The sequence below is a fragment of the Calidris pugnax genome, unplaced genomic scaffold (genome assembly GCF_001431845.1).
Source record: "Calidris pugnax isolate Ruff unplaced genomic scaffold, ASM143184v1 scaffold133, whole genome shotgun sequence".
Lineage (NCBI taxonomy): Eukaryota > Metazoa > Chordata > Aves > Charadriiformes > Scolopacidae > Calidris > Calidris pugnax.
Window position 1 is genome coordinate 2,996,072 of NW_015090977.1, and position 19,996 is coordinate 3,016,067.

Here is a 19,996-nt window from a genome sequence, read left to right on the forward strand (position 1 = left end):
GCGCCTGCTGTCACCGAGGCTGCCTGAAAGCTGATTGGACGGCCCTCCAGCCTGCGCGCCCCGCCCACATCCGGGTCTCTGAGGCGCGGAGGCGACGGCGCTGGACCGCCATTGTGGTGGGGAAGCGCGGGGCCTCGCGGCAGCCGGTGAGAGCGGACGGAGGGTGTTGAGGGCCCGGGGACGGGCGAGGGGGGGCGTTGGGGATGGCGGGGAGGATGTAGGGGGTGGCCTTGTTCCCTTCCTGAGCCCCTCTCCGCTCCCCACAGGTGCGTCGCCATGGCCGCCGTCTTCCCGTACCGCGGCGGTTGCGCCCCGGTGCCCACCCCGCTGGCGCCGCTGCCCGACTACATGTCTGAGGAGAAGCTGCAGGAGAAAGGTGAGTAGGACCGGCCCCTGCACCCCCGTCCTCCCCCAGAGGGAACGGGCCTGACCCCGCCGTCTCTCTGTCCCTGCAGCCCGCAAGTGGCAGCAGCTGCAGGCCAAGCGCTATGCGGAGAAGAGGAAATTCGGCTTCGTGGACGCGCAGAAGGAGGACATGCCCCCCGAGCACGTCCGGAAGATCATCCGCGACCACGGTGACATGACCAATAGGAAATTTCGTCACGACAAGCGCGTTTACCTGGGGTAAGGGACCCCCCCCACCAGCTCCCCCCAGTGTGACACAGGGGGAGCCGAGCTGAGGCCTCCTCTGCTGCCCTGTCAAAGTTCCTCCTTGATCGGTGAAGGGAGAGCCCCTTCTCCATAGGGTTTTCCTTGTCAGTTGTACGTAGAAGGCGGCATAATAGCTCGAGGAGGGTGGGATAACCCGTTGGCACTAGGGTACCACAGGAGAACATAAGCGAATCATAGAATCACTCAGGTTGGAAGAGACCCTTGGGATCATCAAGTCCAACCATCTGCCCTACTCTACATAGTCCTCCCCTACACCATATCTCTCAGTACCACATCTAAATGTCCCTTAAACACATCCAGGGATGGTGACTCAACCGCCTCCCTGGGCAGTCTATTCCAATGCCCGACCACTTTTTCTGTGAAAAATTCCTTCCTAATGTTCAGTCTAAACTTACCCTGTTGGAGCTTGAAGCCGTTCCCTCTTGTTCTGTCATTAATTACCTGTGAGAAGAGACCAGCACCAGTTGTTGCTTTGAATTTTTGAGAAAGGTATTACACTGGGTAACACGTTACCTTACAAGAAGTTGGAGGAGAGTATGAAGTAGCTAACATACGTTTTTTGCAAAATTAAAAAGCATTGTGAGTGCTTCTCTTGCTGGGTTCAGAGAGCTGTTCTTGTGTAGGTCATGATCCATTGCATTAACTTACCGTTACCCATAAAAACTCTGGAAAACTCACCTGGAAATTTTTGGCTTGTAACATTCTTAATGTGTGACAATCTCTCGGAAACCAAACTGATAGAAAAATTTTCTGTAGCCTGATACATGGAAGCACAAGGATAGAATAGGAAGTTCATGGATTTGTCACTGGAGGCCTTTATGAACAGATTAGATGAGCAGTTTTCGGGAGTGAAAGGTATAGAGGTAATTGCCGCAGATGGATGGCTATTTTCTTGAGATCCCTTCCAACCCTGATTTTCCTTGATCTCTGATTGTAGCGCTCTGAAGTATATGCCTCATGCTGTTCTGAAGCTCTTGGAGAACATGCCCATGCCCTGGGAGCAGATCAGAGATGTTCCAGTCTTGTACCATATCACAGGCGCCATCTCTTTTGTGAATGAGATCCCCTGGGTCATAGAGCCGGTGTACATTGCTCAGTGGGGGTAAGTGCCTTCTTCCCTTGCCCTGGGGGGAACTTGTGAGCAAACGCTGGTGCATCCACAATAAAAGCAATGTTTAATGGTCACTGGGTTTCTGCCAGGTCAATGTGGATTATGATGAGGCGAGAGAAGAGGGATAGGCGTCACTTCAAGAGGATGAGATTCCCCCCGTTTGATGATGAAGAACCCCCTCTGGATTATGCTGATAACATCCTGGATGTGGAGCCCCTGGAAGCGATTCAGCTCGAGCTGGATCCAGAGGAGGATGCCCCTGTGCTGGACTGGTTCTATGACCACCAGCCACTGAAAGACAACAGAAAGTACGTGCCACAATTCACTGCGGGGGGGAGAAACAAACACACTACATAAATTGCCTATACATAGTAGTATATAACCTTTGGTTGTGTTATGCTTGGCTACGTGTGATGTTGGTGGGGAGAGAAAAACCTTCCTTCAAGGGTGGGAGGGAGAATCTGATTGTTGTAAAACTATTATCTCGTTTCAGCATCCAGTGAGGGCAAAATGGCCTCTCTGTCAAGGAGGGCTGCTGCCCAGTTGAGTGGTAAAACTCTGGGTCTTACCATACCATAAAGATGACAACCTGGATTTTCTAGTTAGAATTCCAATTTATATTTGCTGGGAGTGCACTGATGTTGTGTATTGATTTGGGTATGGAGGAGGAGATGAACTGGAGTAGTCAGTACTTTGTGGGCAGATGTAGTCCATTGTCTGCAGCCTTTCTATCTGTTTAGAGGGGCTCATGTGTTAGCTGTCCTTAATGTTTTCAGCAAATGATGGGCAGTGAAAGCTGTTTTGGTTATTTCTGGTCTTTCGATAAAGGCTCAGTTTTCTTCTGGCCGTGTAGTGAGTGTGCTTTGTTCTTTCACAGGTATGTAAATGGTTCAACGTACCAGCGTTGGCAGTTCACTCTCCCCATGATGTCCACGCTCTACCGGCTGGCAAACCAGCTGCTCACTGACCTCGTGGATGACAACTATTTCTATTTGTTTGACCTGAAAGCATTCTTTACCTCCAAGGCGCTCAACATGGCCATTCCTGGAGGTCCCAAGTTTGAGCCTCTTGTGAGAGACATCAATCTTCAGTAAGTGTTGGGTTTAGGAGGAAAGATAAGGGGCTATCTGGGAAAAAGGATGGGAAGGTTAATGTGTTATCAAATGTCTTGCCTTGGGTGAGCAATTCCTGGGTGTTCACTCTCTTTAGCATTAAATCTGTGATGTTCTTGCTGCTTTGGACACTGAATGGTTGCTCATGTGAAGAGAAGGCTGAAGGAAAAGTGCTGATATCATGTCTTCAGTCAAAAGTGTTTGCCTTTCTGTCCCCTTGAATGTTCATATAACATTTTCTTTTTGTCTTTTTTGAGGGATGAAGACTGGAATGAATTTAATGACATCAACAAAATTATCATCAGGCAGCCAATTAGGACGGAGTACAAAATCGCTTTCCCGTACCTGTACAATAACCTGCCACACCACGTCCACCTGACCTGGTGAGTGCAGCAGCCCCAAGAGCAGGGTGAGGAGAAGAAAGCTGTCACGGTGCTCTAATACCTATTGTTTGTTGTAGGTATCACACTCCAAACGTCGTCTTCATTAAAACAGAAGATCCTGATCTCCCAGCTTTTTACTTCGATCCGCTGATCAACCCCATTTCACACAGACATTCTGTCAAGGTGGGTCACTGTCCAAGAGAGCCTGGGATAAACCCCACCTGTGGAGGTGATGGGGCTTTAGTATCTTGTTTGTAACCTTCTTTCTGATAGTGGCGCACCCGCATGTAGGTACTTCAGGAGAAAACAATAGCCCTTTCACAAAACCCCCCACAGTTGTCATTTGTAGACATTTTCTACTTCTGGAGTTGCACAGTTGGTCTCTGTAGGGTACAGCCCAATTAACTGTTATTTTAGAGTATTCTGATAGGTTATTTGTCTTTTTGTTGCCTATTACGGAGCTGACATCTCCCTTGAGTTACCTCCATGACACCTAGCTCTGGGTGTAGTAGCCAGTTAGTTCTCAGGCCCACTGGGGCCTTGTAGAGTGTGCTTTTTGCTTCTCTGATGTTCAGCCCTGTCACACTTCTACCGTGAGAGCAGAGAAATGGTTTTTACTTGGTTAACTCTGAAAACTGAGCTGAAGCAACCAGGAAACTGACGTTGTGTGGTGTTCCTGCTTTTCAGAGTCAGGAACCGTTGCCTGATGATGATGAAGAGTTTGAGTTGCCAGAGTTTGTGGAACCTTTCCTGAAGGATACCCCGCTCTACACAGACAACACGGCCAACGGCATCGCCCTGCTGTGGGCCCCACGGCCCTTCAACTTGAGGTCTGGGAGGACTCGGAGAGCTCTTGATATCCCACTGGTCAAGAACTGGTGAGTTCTTCCCTGGGGGAAGGGAAGTTCTAGTGGTTGTGACATTATCAGGTTAGGATGAAAATAAAATAAAGACATCCTGCGGTGACTGGTTTCTAGAGATTTTAGGAGAGTTTCTGGAGACTTGCTGTTCTTGAAGGAATGTGATTTAACCTGAAAAACTGAAGTATGGTTTATGCCCAGGTACCGTGAGCACTGCCCAGCAGGCCAGCCAGTGAAAGTGCGGGTCTCCTATCAGAAACTACTGAAATACTATGTTCTGAATGCGCTCAAACACAGACCCCCCAAGGCCCAGAAGAAGAGGTGAGTGGGGGTCTGTTTGGTGGGGAACTCCTGATCTTTGTAGGGGATTCAGCTGATGGTATTCTCTGCTCTCTCCAGGTACCTGTTCCGTTCCTTCAAGGCTACGAAGTTTTTCCAGTCGACGAAGCTGGACTGGGTGGAAGTTGGCCTGCAGGTGTGTCGCCAGGGCTACAATATGCTGAACTTACTGATCCACAGAAAGAACCTGAACTACCTTCACTTGGATTACAACTTCAACCTGAAGCCCGTGAAGACCCTCACCACTAAGGTATCAATCCATTAGCTATTTTACTCAAGAGCAAAGTTTAGCTGAAGATTGTTAAGTACCTAGTGTGGTAAGAGACCACAGTGCCTCGACTGTTGGGTTGTTGTTACAGACTGACCAAATTGGAGCTGTTTCACTCTTATATAATGCTGTTACATAAATCCTGGATTTTTGTCTCTTCCAGGAAAGAAAGAAATCTCGTTTCGGTAACGCTTTCCATCTGTGCCGAGAGGTTCTGCGGCTCACTAAGTTGGTGGTGGACAGCCATGTCCAATACAGACTTGGAAATGTGGATGCATTTCAGGTAGGCTCTTTTTTTTTAATTTTTAAAGTAAGGAGGGGAGGTTGAGAGGAGTGGAGTATCTGGGCAGACTTACATAAAACACACAGAATGCCTGAATGTTGCAGTGTTACAGAAAAGAGGGGGAACAATGGAAGCGTGCAGCATTGTGTGAAATTCTGCTTTTACCCTAGTTTATAAGAATTGATCATTGTGTGAGTCAGTGTTAGGAGCTTTGTGTGGCCTAATGCACTCTGCTCCTGGCTGTGAAATAAACCTGGCTTCTTGAGGCAATGCCTGTAGGGTTCATTGTTATCTCTAACTGTGCTGCCTGTGTTTCAGTTGGCAGATGGCTTGCAGTACATCTTTGCCCATGTGGGTCAGCTGACAGGAATGTACCGGTACAAGTACAAACTGATGAGGCAGATTCGGATGTGCAAGGACCTGAAACATCTGATCTACTACAGGTTTAACACAGTAAGTTCTACTTTTCCACATGATGGTCACCTGATGTAAACTGGGCAACGAGGGAGGAATTCTGGAGTGTCAATAAGTGACCTGCTCTTACCTCATCTCTCTTCTTCCAGGGGCCTGTGGGCAAAGGTCCTGGCTGTGGCTTCTGGGCTCCAGGCTGGAGAGTATGGCTGTTCTTCATGAGAGGCATCACGCCGCTGCTGGAACGCTGGCTGGGGAATCTGCTGGCCAGGCAGTTTGAAGGTCAGCACACTGTGTAAATCTGGGACGTGGGAGGACTGTGTGGTAAAGATTAATACTGTTTATTTACCAGCTTGAACTGCAGTTTTCTCTTCCAAGCAGTGGTCCGTACCCATGCTCCATAGATCCCAAGAGCTAGTGACTGGTTTAGAGCTCTTAGGAGGCCAGTGCCACCAGAGTAGATTCCAAATGGAAGTGGGATTCCCTGCTCCATAGCACTAGGGGATCCACAGCCTCCTAATCATCTACTCCAAACTCAGCAGTGATGGTGTGGCAGTGTAGTTTCTTCAGACATCCTGCACCTCCCTGCACTCCCGTATTGGGAAGAAGGAGAAGCGCTGCCTGATAATGTCAGAACTGCTGAGGTACTTTGCTTTTTCCAGGCCGTCACTCAAAGGGTGTAGCAAAGACTGTCACGAAGCAGCGTGTGGAGTCTCACTTTGACCTGGAGCTGAGGGCAGCCGTGATGCATGACATTCTGGACATGATGCCAGAAGGAATCAAACAGAACAAAGCCAGAACCATCCTGCAGCATCTGAGCGAGGCCTGGCGGTGCTGGAAGGCCAATATCCCCTGGAAGGTAAGGCTCCCACTTGGCCTTTCGGTTCAATTTGAACATCTCCCAGGTAGAACTGCTTTTCTCACTCCTGCTTCCCTCACGTCACTGTCCCTCCCCAGGTGCCAGGGCTGCCCACTCCTATTGAGAACATGATCCTGAGGTACGTGAAGGCAAAAGCTGACTGGTGGACAAATACAGCTCACTACAACAGGGAGCGGATCCGTCGGGGTGCCACTGTGGACAAAACAGTCTGTAAGAAGAATCTGGGCCGGCTGACCAGGCTCTACTTAAAAGCTGAGCAGGAACGGCAGCATAATTACCTGAAGGTACTTCTGTCCTGCCTGAGGTTGCCCAAATTGGTGGTTTTCATAGAGAAGCTTTCACTGACTAACGCTGGTGTTGTGGTTCTGCAGGATGGGCCTTACATCACTGCGGAAGAGGCTGTTGCTGTGTACACAACCACCGTGCACTGGCTGGAGAGCAGGAGGTTCTCACCCATTCCCTTCCCCCCGCTGTCCTACAAGCACGACACCAAGTTGCTCATATTAGCCCTGGAGAGGCTGAAGGAAGCTTACAGGTAAGCACTGGGAAGTGACTCTGTTCTGCCAAGGGGCAGACATCTGCACTGGGAAAGGCTCCTGAAGCTATTTTGTTATCCATTATTCCTGGAATTTGGTGTGCTGCAAAACTTAACCCTGATGGACTGGTAAAGGCCATAGGTTGTGATAGTGCCAAGGCCACCTGGGGGTTCCTCATGGACTCTGCCACCTGGGGCAAAACCAGTACCGTGCTTGTAAAGGTCATTGGGCATCCTGGGGATGTGGGTTGTGAGGAGTTACTGATCTTATCTTGATCCACTGGGTTGAACAGTGTCTTTCATCAGTTTAATACAGTGGTTTGTTCACACTTGGGTGCGTGAGCTGTTCTTTCTCACTTTCAGTGTGAAATCTCGCCTGAATCAGTCGCAGAGAGAGGAGCTGGGCTTGATTGAACAGGCTTATGATAATCCTCATGAAGCTCTGTCCAGAATCAAACGACACCTTTTAACTCAGAGAGCCTTCAAGGAGGTGAGTGTCCTGGTGAAAGCCAGACAGTACTAAAAATGATGCTGCATTGAGGAGCTAAACGCTAAGACTCCGTGTTCCCTGTCAGAGAAGTTTTGCTGCCTCTTTTTTAGGTGGGAATTGAGTTCATGGATCTCTACAGCCACTTAGTTCCTGTTTATGATGTTGAGCCCTTGGAGAAAATCACAGATGCCTATCTGGATCAGTACTTGTGGTACGAGGCTGATAAGCGACGACTTTTCCCTCCCTGGATCAAACCTGCTGACACTGAACCTCCTCCACTGTTGGTGTACAAGTGGTGCCAAGGTTAGTGGGATCTTGTATTCTGTGCAAAAAATGAGTTTTCTTATTGGGAACTTGCTTCCTACGGGGCCCCTTGGGAGCTGAGTTTTCATATATGCAACTTGAAGTTAATAGTTACAATAAGAGGCTGTATTTTGTAGGTTTATATATATATATATGAGTATATACTGGAGGAGGAGAACTTCCATAGCATTTGTGGTTGGTTACGTATTTCTGTTCCCATTTCTGGGTAGCCTGGAAGGACCAGAGGCCGAAAAATCAGACATTACAGGAAATACCTGTGCCCAGAATGTGCTTCCGCACTCTGAGAAATGCGTTGTGGCAGGTAACACAACGTGCTTGTTTTTCTCCTCAGGCATCAATAATCTGCAAGATGTTTGGGAAACAAGCGAAGGCGAATGCAATGTGATGCTGGAGTCTCGCTTTGAGAAGATGTATGAGAAGATTGACCTGACGTTGCTCAACAGACTGTTGCGTCTTATTGTTGATCACAACATCGCTGACTACATGACAGCCAAGAACAACGTGGTGATCAACTACAAGGTGATGACTGCTGTCAGGAAAGGGGCTGTGTGGACTGTAAAATGAAGAGGTTTTGAGCCCATGGGGGAGTAGGGAACACAAGACTTAGCAGAGAAAGAAGTGATGAGGGAGTAAGAAAACCTTTCTGGGTCCTGCTAAAGAGCAGCTGCTCAGGTAAAAGGCCTCTGGTCTATTGTGACAGTCAAGTTCTCACAATTTCCTTTCTTTTCCTCAGGACATGAATCACACAAACTCCTATGGCATTATCCGTGGGCTGCAGTTTGCTTCCTTCATTGTCCAGTATTATGGGCTTGTGATGGACCTGCTGGTGCTGGGTCTGCACCGTGCCAGTGAAATGGCCGGGCCTCCCCAGATGCCGAATGACTTCCTCAGCTTCCAAGACATTGCCACCGAGGTGGCCCATCCCATTCGCCTCTTCTGCAGATACATCGACCGTATCCACATCTTCTTCAGGTGAGAGCTCTGGGGCCCTGCTTTCCTCTGCTGAACTTTTGTTCTGGCATCTTGCAGCAGATGCTGTGAAAGTGGGAATTAGCGCGCTCTCACTCCAAGCTTTTGTTCTCCTTGCTAAGACAGATCAGGAATATTTGAATTGACAGACTTGCCAGAACAGCTGGGTGTCTGTACACCTCTTGCTTTCTCAGTTTGCTTTTCTGCAGCTTTACTGGATCAGTAGAAAAGCAGCAATGTCAAAAGTTAAATTCTTAGAGATTATCTGCTGGTAAAATAAGCCTTTTCTGGCTTCCTAGCAAGTGGACATAAAATTTTATGAAGCCCCCTTCAGTGGGAGGATACAGAAATCAGATGGTTACCTTCAAATGTGTTATGGCAAACAGCAAGTTCATATCCCTAAGTCCTTATCTGTTTGGGCAGATTGATGTTCTGAGAAGTTGGTCCTGTAACTCTGGATCCTGTTGTGTGCATTTCCAGGTTTACAGCAGATGAGGCAAGAGACTTGATCCAGCGGTACCTGACGGAGCATCCAGATCCCAACAACGAGAACATCGTGGGCTACAACAACAAGAAGTGCTGGCCCCGGGATGCTCGGATGCGCCTCATGAAACATGATGTGAACCTGTAAGTGCTACGACCTGGAAAAAACAAGTGAGGGGAAGGGGGGAAAATGAGTTGTAATAAATAACTGTTGGAGATTGGTAGGCAGGTGCTCGGTAAGAAGAGAGATGAGGGGTCTGTGTTCTAATTCTTGACAGTGAGTGATGGGTGTGAGAGACTGTAGCCCTCAGAAAGCACTGAGAACTTGCTCAGTTTCTGTTCCGCTTCAGTAACAGCCTGTCACTGCACACATCTTGTTTTCCAGTGGTCGTGCTGTCTTCTGGGATATCAAGAACCGCTTGCCACGGTCCGTCACCACAGTGCAGTGGGAGAACAGCTTCGTGTCCGTTTACAGCAAGGATAACCCCAATTTGCTGTTTAACATGTGTGGCTTCGAGTGCCGCATCTTGCCCAAGTGTCGCACCAGCTACGAGGAGTTCACCCACAAGGACGGTGTCTGGAACCTGCAGAATGAGGTAGGGTGAGGGCTTGGCAGGGTGGCAGAGTAGTCCCTGCTTGGCCCGTACTTGGCATCAAAGCAGGGTTTGGACCTGCTGGGACCTCTAGCAGGTAGTTAAAATGGGCTGGGTATGAACTTTCCTTCCCAAGAGGGGTGGGAAATCCTTGGCTGGGACTGAGCGGGGACCTGAAACTGTAGAGGGTGCTGTTTGGCCTCTTCTCTCCCCATGTTTCATAAATGCTTGATGGCAAGAGCTCATCTTGCTCTCTTGAGTTGGAGAGACAGCTCCCAGGAGGGAACTGATGTCCCCTTGCTCCTGTAGGTCACCAAGGAGCGCACAGCTCAGTGCTTCCTGCGTGTGGACGACGAGTCTATGCAGAGATTTCACAACAGAGTGAGGCAGATCCTCATGGCATCTGGCTCCACAACTTTCACTAAGGTAAGGTGGGAGGAGCTGTGTGACAGAGCTTTCTGCAGGTGCTTGGAGAAGGGGCTGAGAACTGATCCTTTGGTTTCTTTTCTAGATTGTCAATAAATGGAACACAGCTCTGATTGGCTTGATGACATATTTCCGGGAAGCCGTTGTAAATACTCAGGAGTTGCTTGATTTGCTGGTGAAGTGTGAAAATAAAATCCAGACTCGAATCAAAATTGGTCTGAATTCCAAAATGCCCAGCCGTTTTCCACCGGTGGTGTTTTACACCCCAAAAGAGCTTGGGGGGCTGGGCATGCTCTCCATGGGCCACGTTCTCATTCCGCAGTCTGACCTGAGGTGAGTTGTGCTGCTCTGTCCTAAACGCCTACATGAGTTGGGGGTTTTGTTAGATACTCTTTCCCATAAAAATATGTGAGAGCTCTAAACCATGCCTTGTTACAGGGATATGTTGCCTGTATGGCAGTGTGACCTGTGAATTCCTATTGCTCCTACCTCACTCTTCGTGCTTCTTTGCTGCAGGTGGTCCAAGCAGACAGATGTTGGCATCACTCACTTCCGCTCAGGAATGAGTCACGAGGAAGACCAGCTCATCCCAAATTTGTATCGTTACATCCAGCCCTGGGAGAGTGAATTCATTGACTCTCAGAGAGTGTGGGCAGAGTATGCCCTCAAGCGACAAGAGGCCATAGCCCAGAACAGGTGGGTTTCCATGTGCCATCAAATCTCTGTGTGTGTGTGGGGACAGGCAGTGGGGGGAAATACTGCACTGTCTCGGGGTTCTGGAGACCTCCCTAGGCCACCCACAAAGCTGCTGTCTTACCTCTGGAGGAGGTGCAGGCTCTGCAGGCAGCTGTTAACACCCATGGCACAGTTTGAGGGAAATGCTATGCCAGGTGGTGCCAGGAAAAGCTGACATCAGACCCGTTTGCAGTTAGTTCTGTGCACTTAGAAGGGCAAGGCTTTTCCCTTTGGCTGTTTGACATCAGCGTGTTCATAGTGATGGCTATAGACACCTTGCTGAGCCTCTGAGTGCTCGGCATTTTAGAACATCTCCTGCCAGAGCCCTGAGGTCTGTATTATTTCTGTGATCTCATCACCTGAAATATTCATTAACGCATTGCTCTAAAATTGAGAGGTAACAAAGCCTGGGGATTTTTTTCTGCAGGCGTCTGACCCTGGAGGATCTGGAGGACTCGTGGGACAGGGGAATTCCTCGGATTAACACCCTTTTCCAGAAGGACCGCCATACCTTAGCTTATGATAAAGGCTGGAGAGTCAGGACTGACTTCAAACAGTATCAGGTATTGAGGGGGGATTTCTCTGGCTGAGCGTGGGGTTCAGACAATGGCCTTTCACCTTGCGTCATTGCAGGTGCACTTCCTTGTCTGTCTACTGTGGGAAGAACTTAGAGCCATGTGCTGGAACTGGTAGAGGCCATTGAGAACCAAATGCTCCAAAATCTGTAGCTAACTACTTTTGAAGCATTTCAATAGATTGTAGTGTCTTGGGGAACACCACGCTTAGCGCAACCAAGTGTTAAGAAATCAGTTCTGGAGATGGAAAAAAAGGTCCCAAAACAAACATTCCAAAATCTTAAGTTTTAATAACAGTGGAAAGATTATTTAAAGCCTCTAATGGTGGCTGTGTAGAAGGTCAGTCCCTGAAAGATAAAAACATCATCTTAGAATTTTGCAGTCTGAATTGAATAGTAGTATTGACTAAACTGGTGTTGTAGATAAGCTGTGTTCTCCGGGACTGGGGGAATGAGGCTTTTTACTTGTTATCTGACATCATCATCATCATCATCATCTTGGTTCCTGCAATTAGTGCAGTCAGGGTAGACGATCTGAATACAAAACTGCTCACTAATGTGCTGTTGTCTCCAGGTCCTGAAACAGAACCCGTTCTGGTGGACACATCAACGCCATGATGGGAAACTCTGGAACCTCAACAACTACCGCACAGATATGATCCAGGCCCTTGGTGGGGTGGAAGGGATCCTGGAGCACACTCTCTTCAAGGGCACTTACTTCCCCACATGGGAGGGTCTCTTCTGGTAAGAGAAACTTTGGTGTGGCGTTCTCTTGCAAACTGGAGCTTAGTGGTGCACCAGGAGGAGTCCTCAGCTCAAGCTGTGCTGGTTCTGTTGAGCCTTTTCCATTTTTCGGTCCTTGAGCACACTGTGCAGTTCAGTTGTGAGGGCACCTGGATTTGGGTTGTAACTGAACTTCAGCATGGAAATCTATGGCAATTTCTTTGCATGAAACAATCTTCCCCGCTCCCGGTGTGTGTGTTCCCTGTCTTTGTTATGTGTGGGACGTGGCAGTTAGCGGAGATGAGGGACATCTTACACAACCGACTGTCTGCCCCTTCTAGGGAGAAGGCCAGTGGCTTTGAGGAGTCCATGAAGTGGAAGAAGCTGACCAATGCCCAGAGATCGGGTTTGAACCAAATTCCAAACAGAAGATTCACCCTGTGGTGGTCTCCTACCATTAACAGAGCCAACGTAAGTACCTTGAGTTTTGCACCTGTAGAAACTTCTACTAATTGAGAGTAGTGAATTGATCTAACTAATTCTTTCAGAACACCTCTTACAGATGAGCTAAATCCCCTTAACAAGTACCTGCTGCTTCTCTAAACTTCATGAGTTGTGCTGTTGGGTGTTCTCACAGCTCCTTTTCCTTTGCAGGTGTACGTTGGGTTTCAGGTGCAGCTGGATTTGACGGGCATCTTTATGCACGGCAAGATCCCCACCCTGAAGATTTCTCTCATTCAGATTTTCCGAGCTCACTTGTGGCAAAAGATCCATGAGAGCATCGTCATGGATTTGTGTCAGGTGAGGAGTACGTTGACTTGGTTTGTTTCTGCGCGATGCTTGCGTGCTGCTTGTGTACCAGTGGCCTCCTCCAACAGAGATTGTCCTGGGGATTGTAGCAGGGCTACCCCTTCCTAAGCAATTTGACAGGGAAGAGGAGGAAGCAGGATTTTCCTGGGTGCCTGTTTCAGCTCTGTGTTGGGGATGGATTCTGTAGCTGGGTTGCTTGAACACACCTCATCTTTGACTGCCTTTTCCCCAGGTGTTTGATCAAGAGCTGGATGCTCTGGAGATTGAGACAGTGCAGAAAGAGACAATCCATCCCAGGAAGTCATACAAGATGAACTCCTCGTGTGCAGATATCCTTCTCTTTGCTTCCTATAAGTGGAATGTGTCACGTCCCTCATTGCTTGCAGATTCCAAGTGAGTGTTTCCCTTTTTCCCTCTCCTTGATCTTCCTGCAGAGCAGAGCTGCTGAGCCAGACATCCTGAGCCAAAGCTCTATGTCTTGGGCACCTGGGGCTGGTTTTCTTTGGGGACACAGGAGGACACAATCATGTCTGGCAAAGTGCAGGGCTTGTTTGGGTAGATGGTTGCAGCACCTCCTAGCACTTCTGCAAACCATGAAGACACTTGTTGCTGCTGTTGTCTTCTCCAGCTGATCTTTCCCCTGAGTTTAGGAGCTCTGAAAGGTTCTTCAGGAAACCCCACAAAGCTGGGCTGTCCTAGAACCAGAGTCTGGAGTGAGTTGGACACTGTCTTGCCCTCGTGCTGTGTTCAGTTTGGCTGAATCTTCACCATACAGTCCCCGGGGGAGATGACCCTTGTGACTGCAGAGTAGAGGAGTAATTACTGCTTTGTTTAAACCTACAGCTGAACCTCGATGGCTGAGGGTTTCTCTGAACAGCTTCTGCATTCAGCTGCTGTATGAAAAGAGCACTGGAGTCCCTTTTTGGGCCGGTGTGCAGATTGTAGCTGGCTTCAGTGTTCGTCCTTGGTGGCAGTTACTCTCCGTCAAAGACACGCGGCAACTGCAGGAGAGTTTTGTGCAGGATTAAATGGTTCTGGCTTGTTTTCTCCTCAGAGATGTGATGGACAGCACCACCACTCAGAAGTACTGGATAGATATCCAGCTGCGCTGGGGAGATTACGATTCCCATGACATCGAGCGCTACGCAAGAGCCAAGTTCCTGGACTACACCACGGACAACATGAGCATCTACCCATCTCCCACCGGGGTGCTCATTGCCATCGATCTGGCCTATAACTTGCACAGGTGAGATCTGCATCTTCTGTGTTTTAACTGGTAGTTTTTGGCTGTGTCTTAGCGTGTCTCCAAACTGGGTTGTGTCCTGGGCAGGAGGATGAGGGGAGAAGGCAGAAGCTGGTGGTGCACAGGGAACGGGATGGGGCATCTAGGCAGTGCTTTCATGTTGCCCATGTTTGCTCATTCAGTAATAAAGGTTCTGTTCTCCCAGCTCACTAATCATTAGTTTTCTTAGGAGATTTCTGTCCGACTCTTCTCGGAGCTAAAGGACAGGCTTTGTTTAAAGGCCCCCTCCAAGTGGGGGCAGCTGTTCTTCACTGGAAAACTAAGGGGGAAAGTCCCAGCAAGCAGTCCTCTGCACCAGTGTGCTTATTAGAGAAAACACAGCTTTTGTGGGAGTGCTGTGGGTTCCCACTGGGAAAAGCCATGGGAAGACTTGTGCATAGCTGTTGTCTCTTCATCTCAGAGCTGATGGCAACAACTAGGTCTTCTGTTTCTTTTCCTCTTCAGTGCTTATGGGAACTGGTTCCCTGGGAGCAAACCTCTGATCCAGCAGGCTATGGCCAAAATTATGAAAGCGAATCCTGCGCTGTATGTGTTGAGAGAACGAATCCGTAAGGGGCTGCAGCTGTACTCATCTGAGCCCACAGAACCCTACCTGTCCTCCCAGAACTACGGAGAGCTCTTCTCCAACCAAATCATCTGGTTTGTGGATGACACCAATGTCTACAGAGTGACCATTCACAAGGTGAGGCCAGAGGTGTATCTCGGGGAGAGGGAAAGGACAGGGAGTGTAAGTGTCCTTTGCTCGGGGTGGTTGTGGAGACACGTGTGATGGAAAACTAGGAATCAACATGGACCCACACTTTTGCAGTGTGCACAAAGCAGCTCGTGCATTTCTGGTACAGTTCCTGCTCAGAGCACACAGGGAGTCAGGTGTGTGTGGACAGGCTACATTCATCCCATTGTACTTTTTGCTTGTTTTCTCAGACTTTTGAAGGGAATTTGACCACAAAACCCATCAATGGAGCCATTTTCATCTTCAACCCCAGGACTGGACAGCTCTTCCTGAAGATCATCCACACATCTGTGTGGGCAGGACAGAAGCGTCTGGGACAGGTAGGGCCTGGTTCTCTGCTGGGCTGTGTGAGCTGGGGGTGGGCTCTGACTGCTTGGGGATGCTCACTTGAGCAGAAGACATCGTAAAGATCTTCAGCTTCCTGCCTCTCGACAAGTTTAAAGCTCCAATTTCTCATGTGTAACTTGTGCTCAGGAAGGCATTAGCATGGGGTGTAAAAGTAAAAGAGCTCAGGTGTTGATGTTGCAAGGGTTTTGAGGCATAAAGAGCTTAAATCTTCACGTGGGACTTGAGAAACAGGGCTGTGCTCACTGGGACAGCAAATCACATTGCGCTTGGCCGTACATCCAGTGCAGTGAGGAGGCTCTCAGGTGACAAAGCCAGGGAGGCAGAGCAGCCAGCTATTTTTTCTGAGCCAGTCAGGAGTAACTGAACTCCAGGAATGGGAACTGCCCTCTGTGATCAGTGAGAGGGAAATGCTGGGCCTTGTCACTGATCTGGAACAGGCCATAATTTCAGTCGTATTTTTAGAATTTGGTTTGAGTCTCTCTCATTCCCAGAGTCATGGAGACGCTGCTGTTTGTGGGGAGATATTTCTCTAACCCTGCTGTCTTTCCATAGCTGGCCAAGTGGAAGACTGCTGAGGAAGTGGCAGCCTTGATTCGATCTCTTCCTGTGGAGGAGCAGCCCAAGCAGATCATAGTGACACGGAAGGGCATGTTGGACCCACTTGAGGTACCGATGCAGATACTGCTCTCTGGGGACATTGTGGAATCTTTGGGAGGCTGCAGAAGGGTCCTGTATTCCTGTGAAGGACTTTATCTGGACAGATGTTTTGCAGTAGTTGTGAGCTAATTCCTCTTCTCGATAACCTCCAGGTGCACTTGCTCGATTTCCCCAATATTGTGATCAAAGGCTCAGAGTTGCAGCTGCCCTTCCAGGCCTGTCTCAAAGTGGAAAAGTTCGGTGATCTCATCCTGAAGGCCACTGAACCCCAGATGGTTCTCTTCAATCTCTACGATGACTGGCTGAAAACCATCTCTTCCTACACGGTAAGCACAACGGGCCCAGTCTGCATTTTACTTTGCCACTGATAACTGAGGCAGGAGCCAGGGCTCCAGAGATCCCTCACAGCTTGTTGCTTGGGAGCACTTCCCTCTGGGTCTGCCTGGATTTACCTTCAGATTGATTCCACTGGCACTTCCCATGTGATGTCGGTGTTGTCAAACAGAGGAGTGCTGTACTACGGTTATGTGTATTTGGTTTCCTTCTTTCTGACTAACTGTGAACTTTCTTTCTTCTCCAAGGCATTCTCTCGTCTGATCCTCATTCTCCGGGCACTGCATGTGAACAACGATCGAGCCAAAGTCATTCTGAAGCCAGATAAGACAACCATAACAGAGCCTCACCACATCTGGCCAACCCTGACAGATGAGGAGTGGATCAAGGTGGAGGTGCAGCTGAAGGATCTCATCCTTGCTGACTATGGCAAGAAGAACAAGTAAGCCATAATCCTGCCAGCCTTTCCTTCCTGCTCTGTGGCCAGAATCCACCCTGTGGAGAGTAGAAGACTTTTCAAGAGCCTTTGGCAATGAACTGTCAGCTTTGTAGGGAAGCTGGTTATTATTATTATTAATTGCTTTCTAGTAAGGCAGATAAAAAATGTCTGCTCCAAACCTTTTCTGATCAGCACATCATGTGATTTGGTCCCTCCTCTTGTCTAAAAAAGCTGTGGTTTGGTTTTTCATAGTGCCCTGGGTGAATGTTCTGATCTTGTGCTTTGATGAGAAGGGTCCAGGGTGTATTTTGAAATGCCTGACTTGGGTGGGTTTTCCCTTCCAGCGTGAACGTTGCATCCCTGACTCAGTCAGAGATCCGAGACATCATCCTGGGCATGGAGATCTCTGCCCCCTCTCAGCAGAGACAGCAGATTGCAGAAATTGAGAAGCAAACCAAGGAGCAGTCGCAGCTGACGGCCACGCAGACCCGCACTGTCAACAAACACGGGGATGAAATCATCACCTCCACAACCAGCAACTATGAAACCCAGACTTTCTCCTCCAAGACAGAGTGGCGAGTCAGGTAGGGAAGCAGACAGGGCTGTGGGGCGAGGAGGAGGTCAGAAGGCTCAGGAAAGGGGTCTGTGCCCCCTCTTAATAATTGTCTCCTCTTCACAGAGCAATTTCTGCTGCCAACCTCCACCTGCGAACAAACCACATCTATGTTTCATCAGATGATATCAAGGAAACGGGTTACACCTACATTCTTCCCAAGAATGTGCTGAAGAAATTCATCTGCATCTCAGATCTGCGGGCCCAGGTGAGTGTGCAACGAGTGTGTTACAGCTGTAGCCCACGCTGCTGGGGCACACACCAGTCAGGACCTAGTGGCCAAGGGCTGGGGCTCGTGAAGCCCTCTGAGCTCGAGACAGACACTGGCAATATGGCTCAGCAGACAAGTTCTAGCCAGGTCCTGGTGGCTCCTCGTGGTCCAGACTTGGCAGGAAATTCAGCATTGAACAGAACTGTGATGTCCTCTTCTAGTGAGAACCTGCTGGCCAAGAGATACTCTCCTTATGAGCATAGGACAGGGCCCACCCACTCTCACACAGTTACAGGGAGGTCTCTTCTTGCTTCTGAGGCTGGTGTGTGTGTGTTCCTAGATTGCAGGTTACCTCTATGGAGTGAGCCCTCCTGATAACCCCCAAGTGAAGGAGATCCGGTGCATTGTGATGGTGCCCCAGTGGGGAACACACCAGACTGTCCATCTCCCGGGGCAGCTGCCACAGCACGAATATCTCAAGGTGAGTTGAGCTTCTGCTCCCAGCGTGGGTGGAAGATCACCTTCTCCAGTCATGGGGACCTAAAGTGGTGGGGCAGCTTCCCTTGGTCTGCTGTGGATGTGGGATTTCAGGTCCCAGCCTGGTCTGAGATGGGGTGCAAGGGCAGCCTTCGGTCCTTGTTCTTTGTGCCATGCTTGAAGCCCTCTTGTTTTAAACATTTTTCCTTTCTCTCTAAAACACTTTTTTTTCTCAGGAAATGGAACCTCTGGGCTGGATTCACACCCAACCAAACGAGTCCCCTCAGCTCTCGCCGCAGGACGTCACCACCCATGCCAAGGTCATGGCTGACAACCCCTCCTGGGATGGGGAGAAGACTATCATCATCACCTGCAGGTGAGAGGCAGGGAGGCCTCTGTGCGTCCCCTCTGGCAGAGAAGGGGGGTGTTTGCTCACTTCTGGTTTCCTTCCTCTGCCCCACATCGCTCTGACCGGCCCCATCTCTCGGTTCTTCCAGCTTTACACCGGGCTCCTGCACGCTGACGGCCTACAAGCTGACCCCCAGCGGCTACGAGTGGGGCAGGCAGAACACGGACAAAGGGAACAACCCCAAGGGCTACCTGCCATCCCATTACGAGAGGGTGCAGATGCTGCTGTCAGATCGCTTCCTCGGCTTCTTCATGGTCCCAGCACAAGGGTCCTGGAACTACAACTTCATGGGTGAGCTGCCCCGGGAAGGGGAGAGGAGGGGAGGCAAGGCCAGGAGAAGGAAGTAGCTCCTCAGGAAAGCATTTCTTTCCCACTCGGAAGCTTGACCTTCCTCAAAGCACTGGCAGGGACACCAGTGGTACCAGCACTGGGATGTTGGTTCTCAACGATTTTTTCAGTGGCAAGAGAGCAAACTCTGACTGAGGAAGGGGAAATGGACATCTTGTCTGTCTGGCTTGTCTGGTCTGTTGCCACTGAATAATTAATCCCTGTCAGGCAGAAGAGATGATAATGGAAAATGCAGGAGAAAAGCTGTGCCCAGTAGGGATGAAGCACAGACTGAGGGGAGAGGGGCAGATAAAACACTTGACTGGAGGAAGACTATGGGGACATCCCCATAGATGGCTCTATGGGGAGGAATCCAAAGGGTGATGATTTTCATGGAATGGTTTAGGTTGGAAGGGACCTTAAGGACCATCAGGTTCCACTCCCTGCCCTGGGCAGGGACGCCTCCCACCAGAGCAGGTTGTTCAACGCCCTGTCCCACCTGGCCTTGAACCCCTCCAGGGATGGGGCAGCCACAGCTTCTCGGGGCAACCTGTTCCAGTGTCTCACCACCCTCACAGTGAAGAATTTCTTCCTAATATCTAATCTAAATCTCCCCTTTTTCAGTTTAAAACCATTCCCCCTCATCCTGTGGCTCTGCTCCCTCATCAAGAGTCCCTCCCCAGCTTTCCTGGAGCCCCATTAGGGACTGCAAGGGCCTCTAAGGTCTCTGTGGAGCTGAACTCCCCCAACTCTCTGAAGGAGAGAACTCTCTTTTTGGGCATGGTCTGCTTAATACTCATCTCATGAGGGTTAAAGGGCTTCATTACCCTTCGTTGATGGCCTCTCTCTCGTAGGTGTTCGCCACGACCCCAACATGAAGTACGAGCTGCAGCTCGCCAACCCCAAGGAGTTCTACCACGAGGTCCATCGTCCTTCCCACTTCCTCAACTTCGCCCTGCTGCAGGAGGGGGAGGTCTACTCCGCCGACCGGGAGGACCTCTACGCCTAACCCTGCCCTGCCCCACTCTTAGTACTGTTGATATTCAACAGCCTCTGTGTGTGTTTGTGTGTTCCCCAAAAATCCTCCCCGCCCACCCCCTTCTTCTCGCCTTGTTGTCCCCCATCCAGTTGCTCAATAAATTTTGTACCAACGGGAGCGCGTCCT

General features: G+C 49.6%; 1 protein-coding gene across 2 annotated transcripts; it reads left to right on the forward strand.

Annotated features, from left to right (window-relative positions):
- The first annotated feature begins 75 nt into the window (after positions 1 to 75).
- Positions 76 to 19,987, forward strand: PRPF8 (pre-mRNA processing factor 8). Of its 2 annotated transcripts, XM_014953288.1 has the most exons (43): positions 76 to 146; positions 267 to 376; positions 456 to 624; positions 1,610 to 1,774; positions 1,873 to 2,091; positions 2,661 to 2,873; positions 3,153 to 3,278; positions 3,356 to 3,461; positions 3,966 to 4,156; positions 4,340 to 4,459; positions 4,538 to 4,727; positions 4,909 to 5,028; positions 5,347 to 5,481; positions 5,592 to 5,721; positions 6,102 to 6,298; positions 6,397 to 6,603; positions 6,691 to 6,854; positions 7,218 to 7,344; positions 7,455 to 7,647; positions 8,000 to 8,187; positions 8,402 to 8,640; positions 9,118 to 9,264; positions 9,506 to 9,716; positions 10,023 to 10,139; positions 10,225 to 10,472; positions 10,656 to 10,835; positions 11,302 to 11,437; positions 12,023 to 12,192; positions 12,513 to 12,642; positions 12,826 to 12,972; positions 13,214 to 13,374; positions 14,036 to 14,227; positions 14,729 to 14,966; positions 15,209 to 15,337; positions 15,918 to 16,031; positions 16,175 to 16,348; positions 16,604 to 16,797; positions 17,139 to 17,378; positions 17,474 to 17,615; positions 17,959 to 18,099; positions 18,332 to 18,471; positions 18,593 to 18,795; positions 19,686 to 19,840. In XM_014953288.1, exons 2-43 carry the CDS (start codon positions 277 to 279, stop codon positions 19,838 to 19,840), a joined length of 7,008 nt encoding a protein of 2,335 aa, XP_014808774.1. In that variant the 5' UTR covers positions 76 to 146; positions 267 to 276. The 2 variants fall into 2 exon arrangements, with proteins under 2 accessions (XP_014808774.1, XP_014808775.1); XM_014953289.1 differs by lacking the exon at positions 76 to 146 and having other exon boundaries at positions 277 to 376; positions 19,686 to 19,987.
- Positions 19,988 to 19,996: the final 9 nt, after the last annotated feature.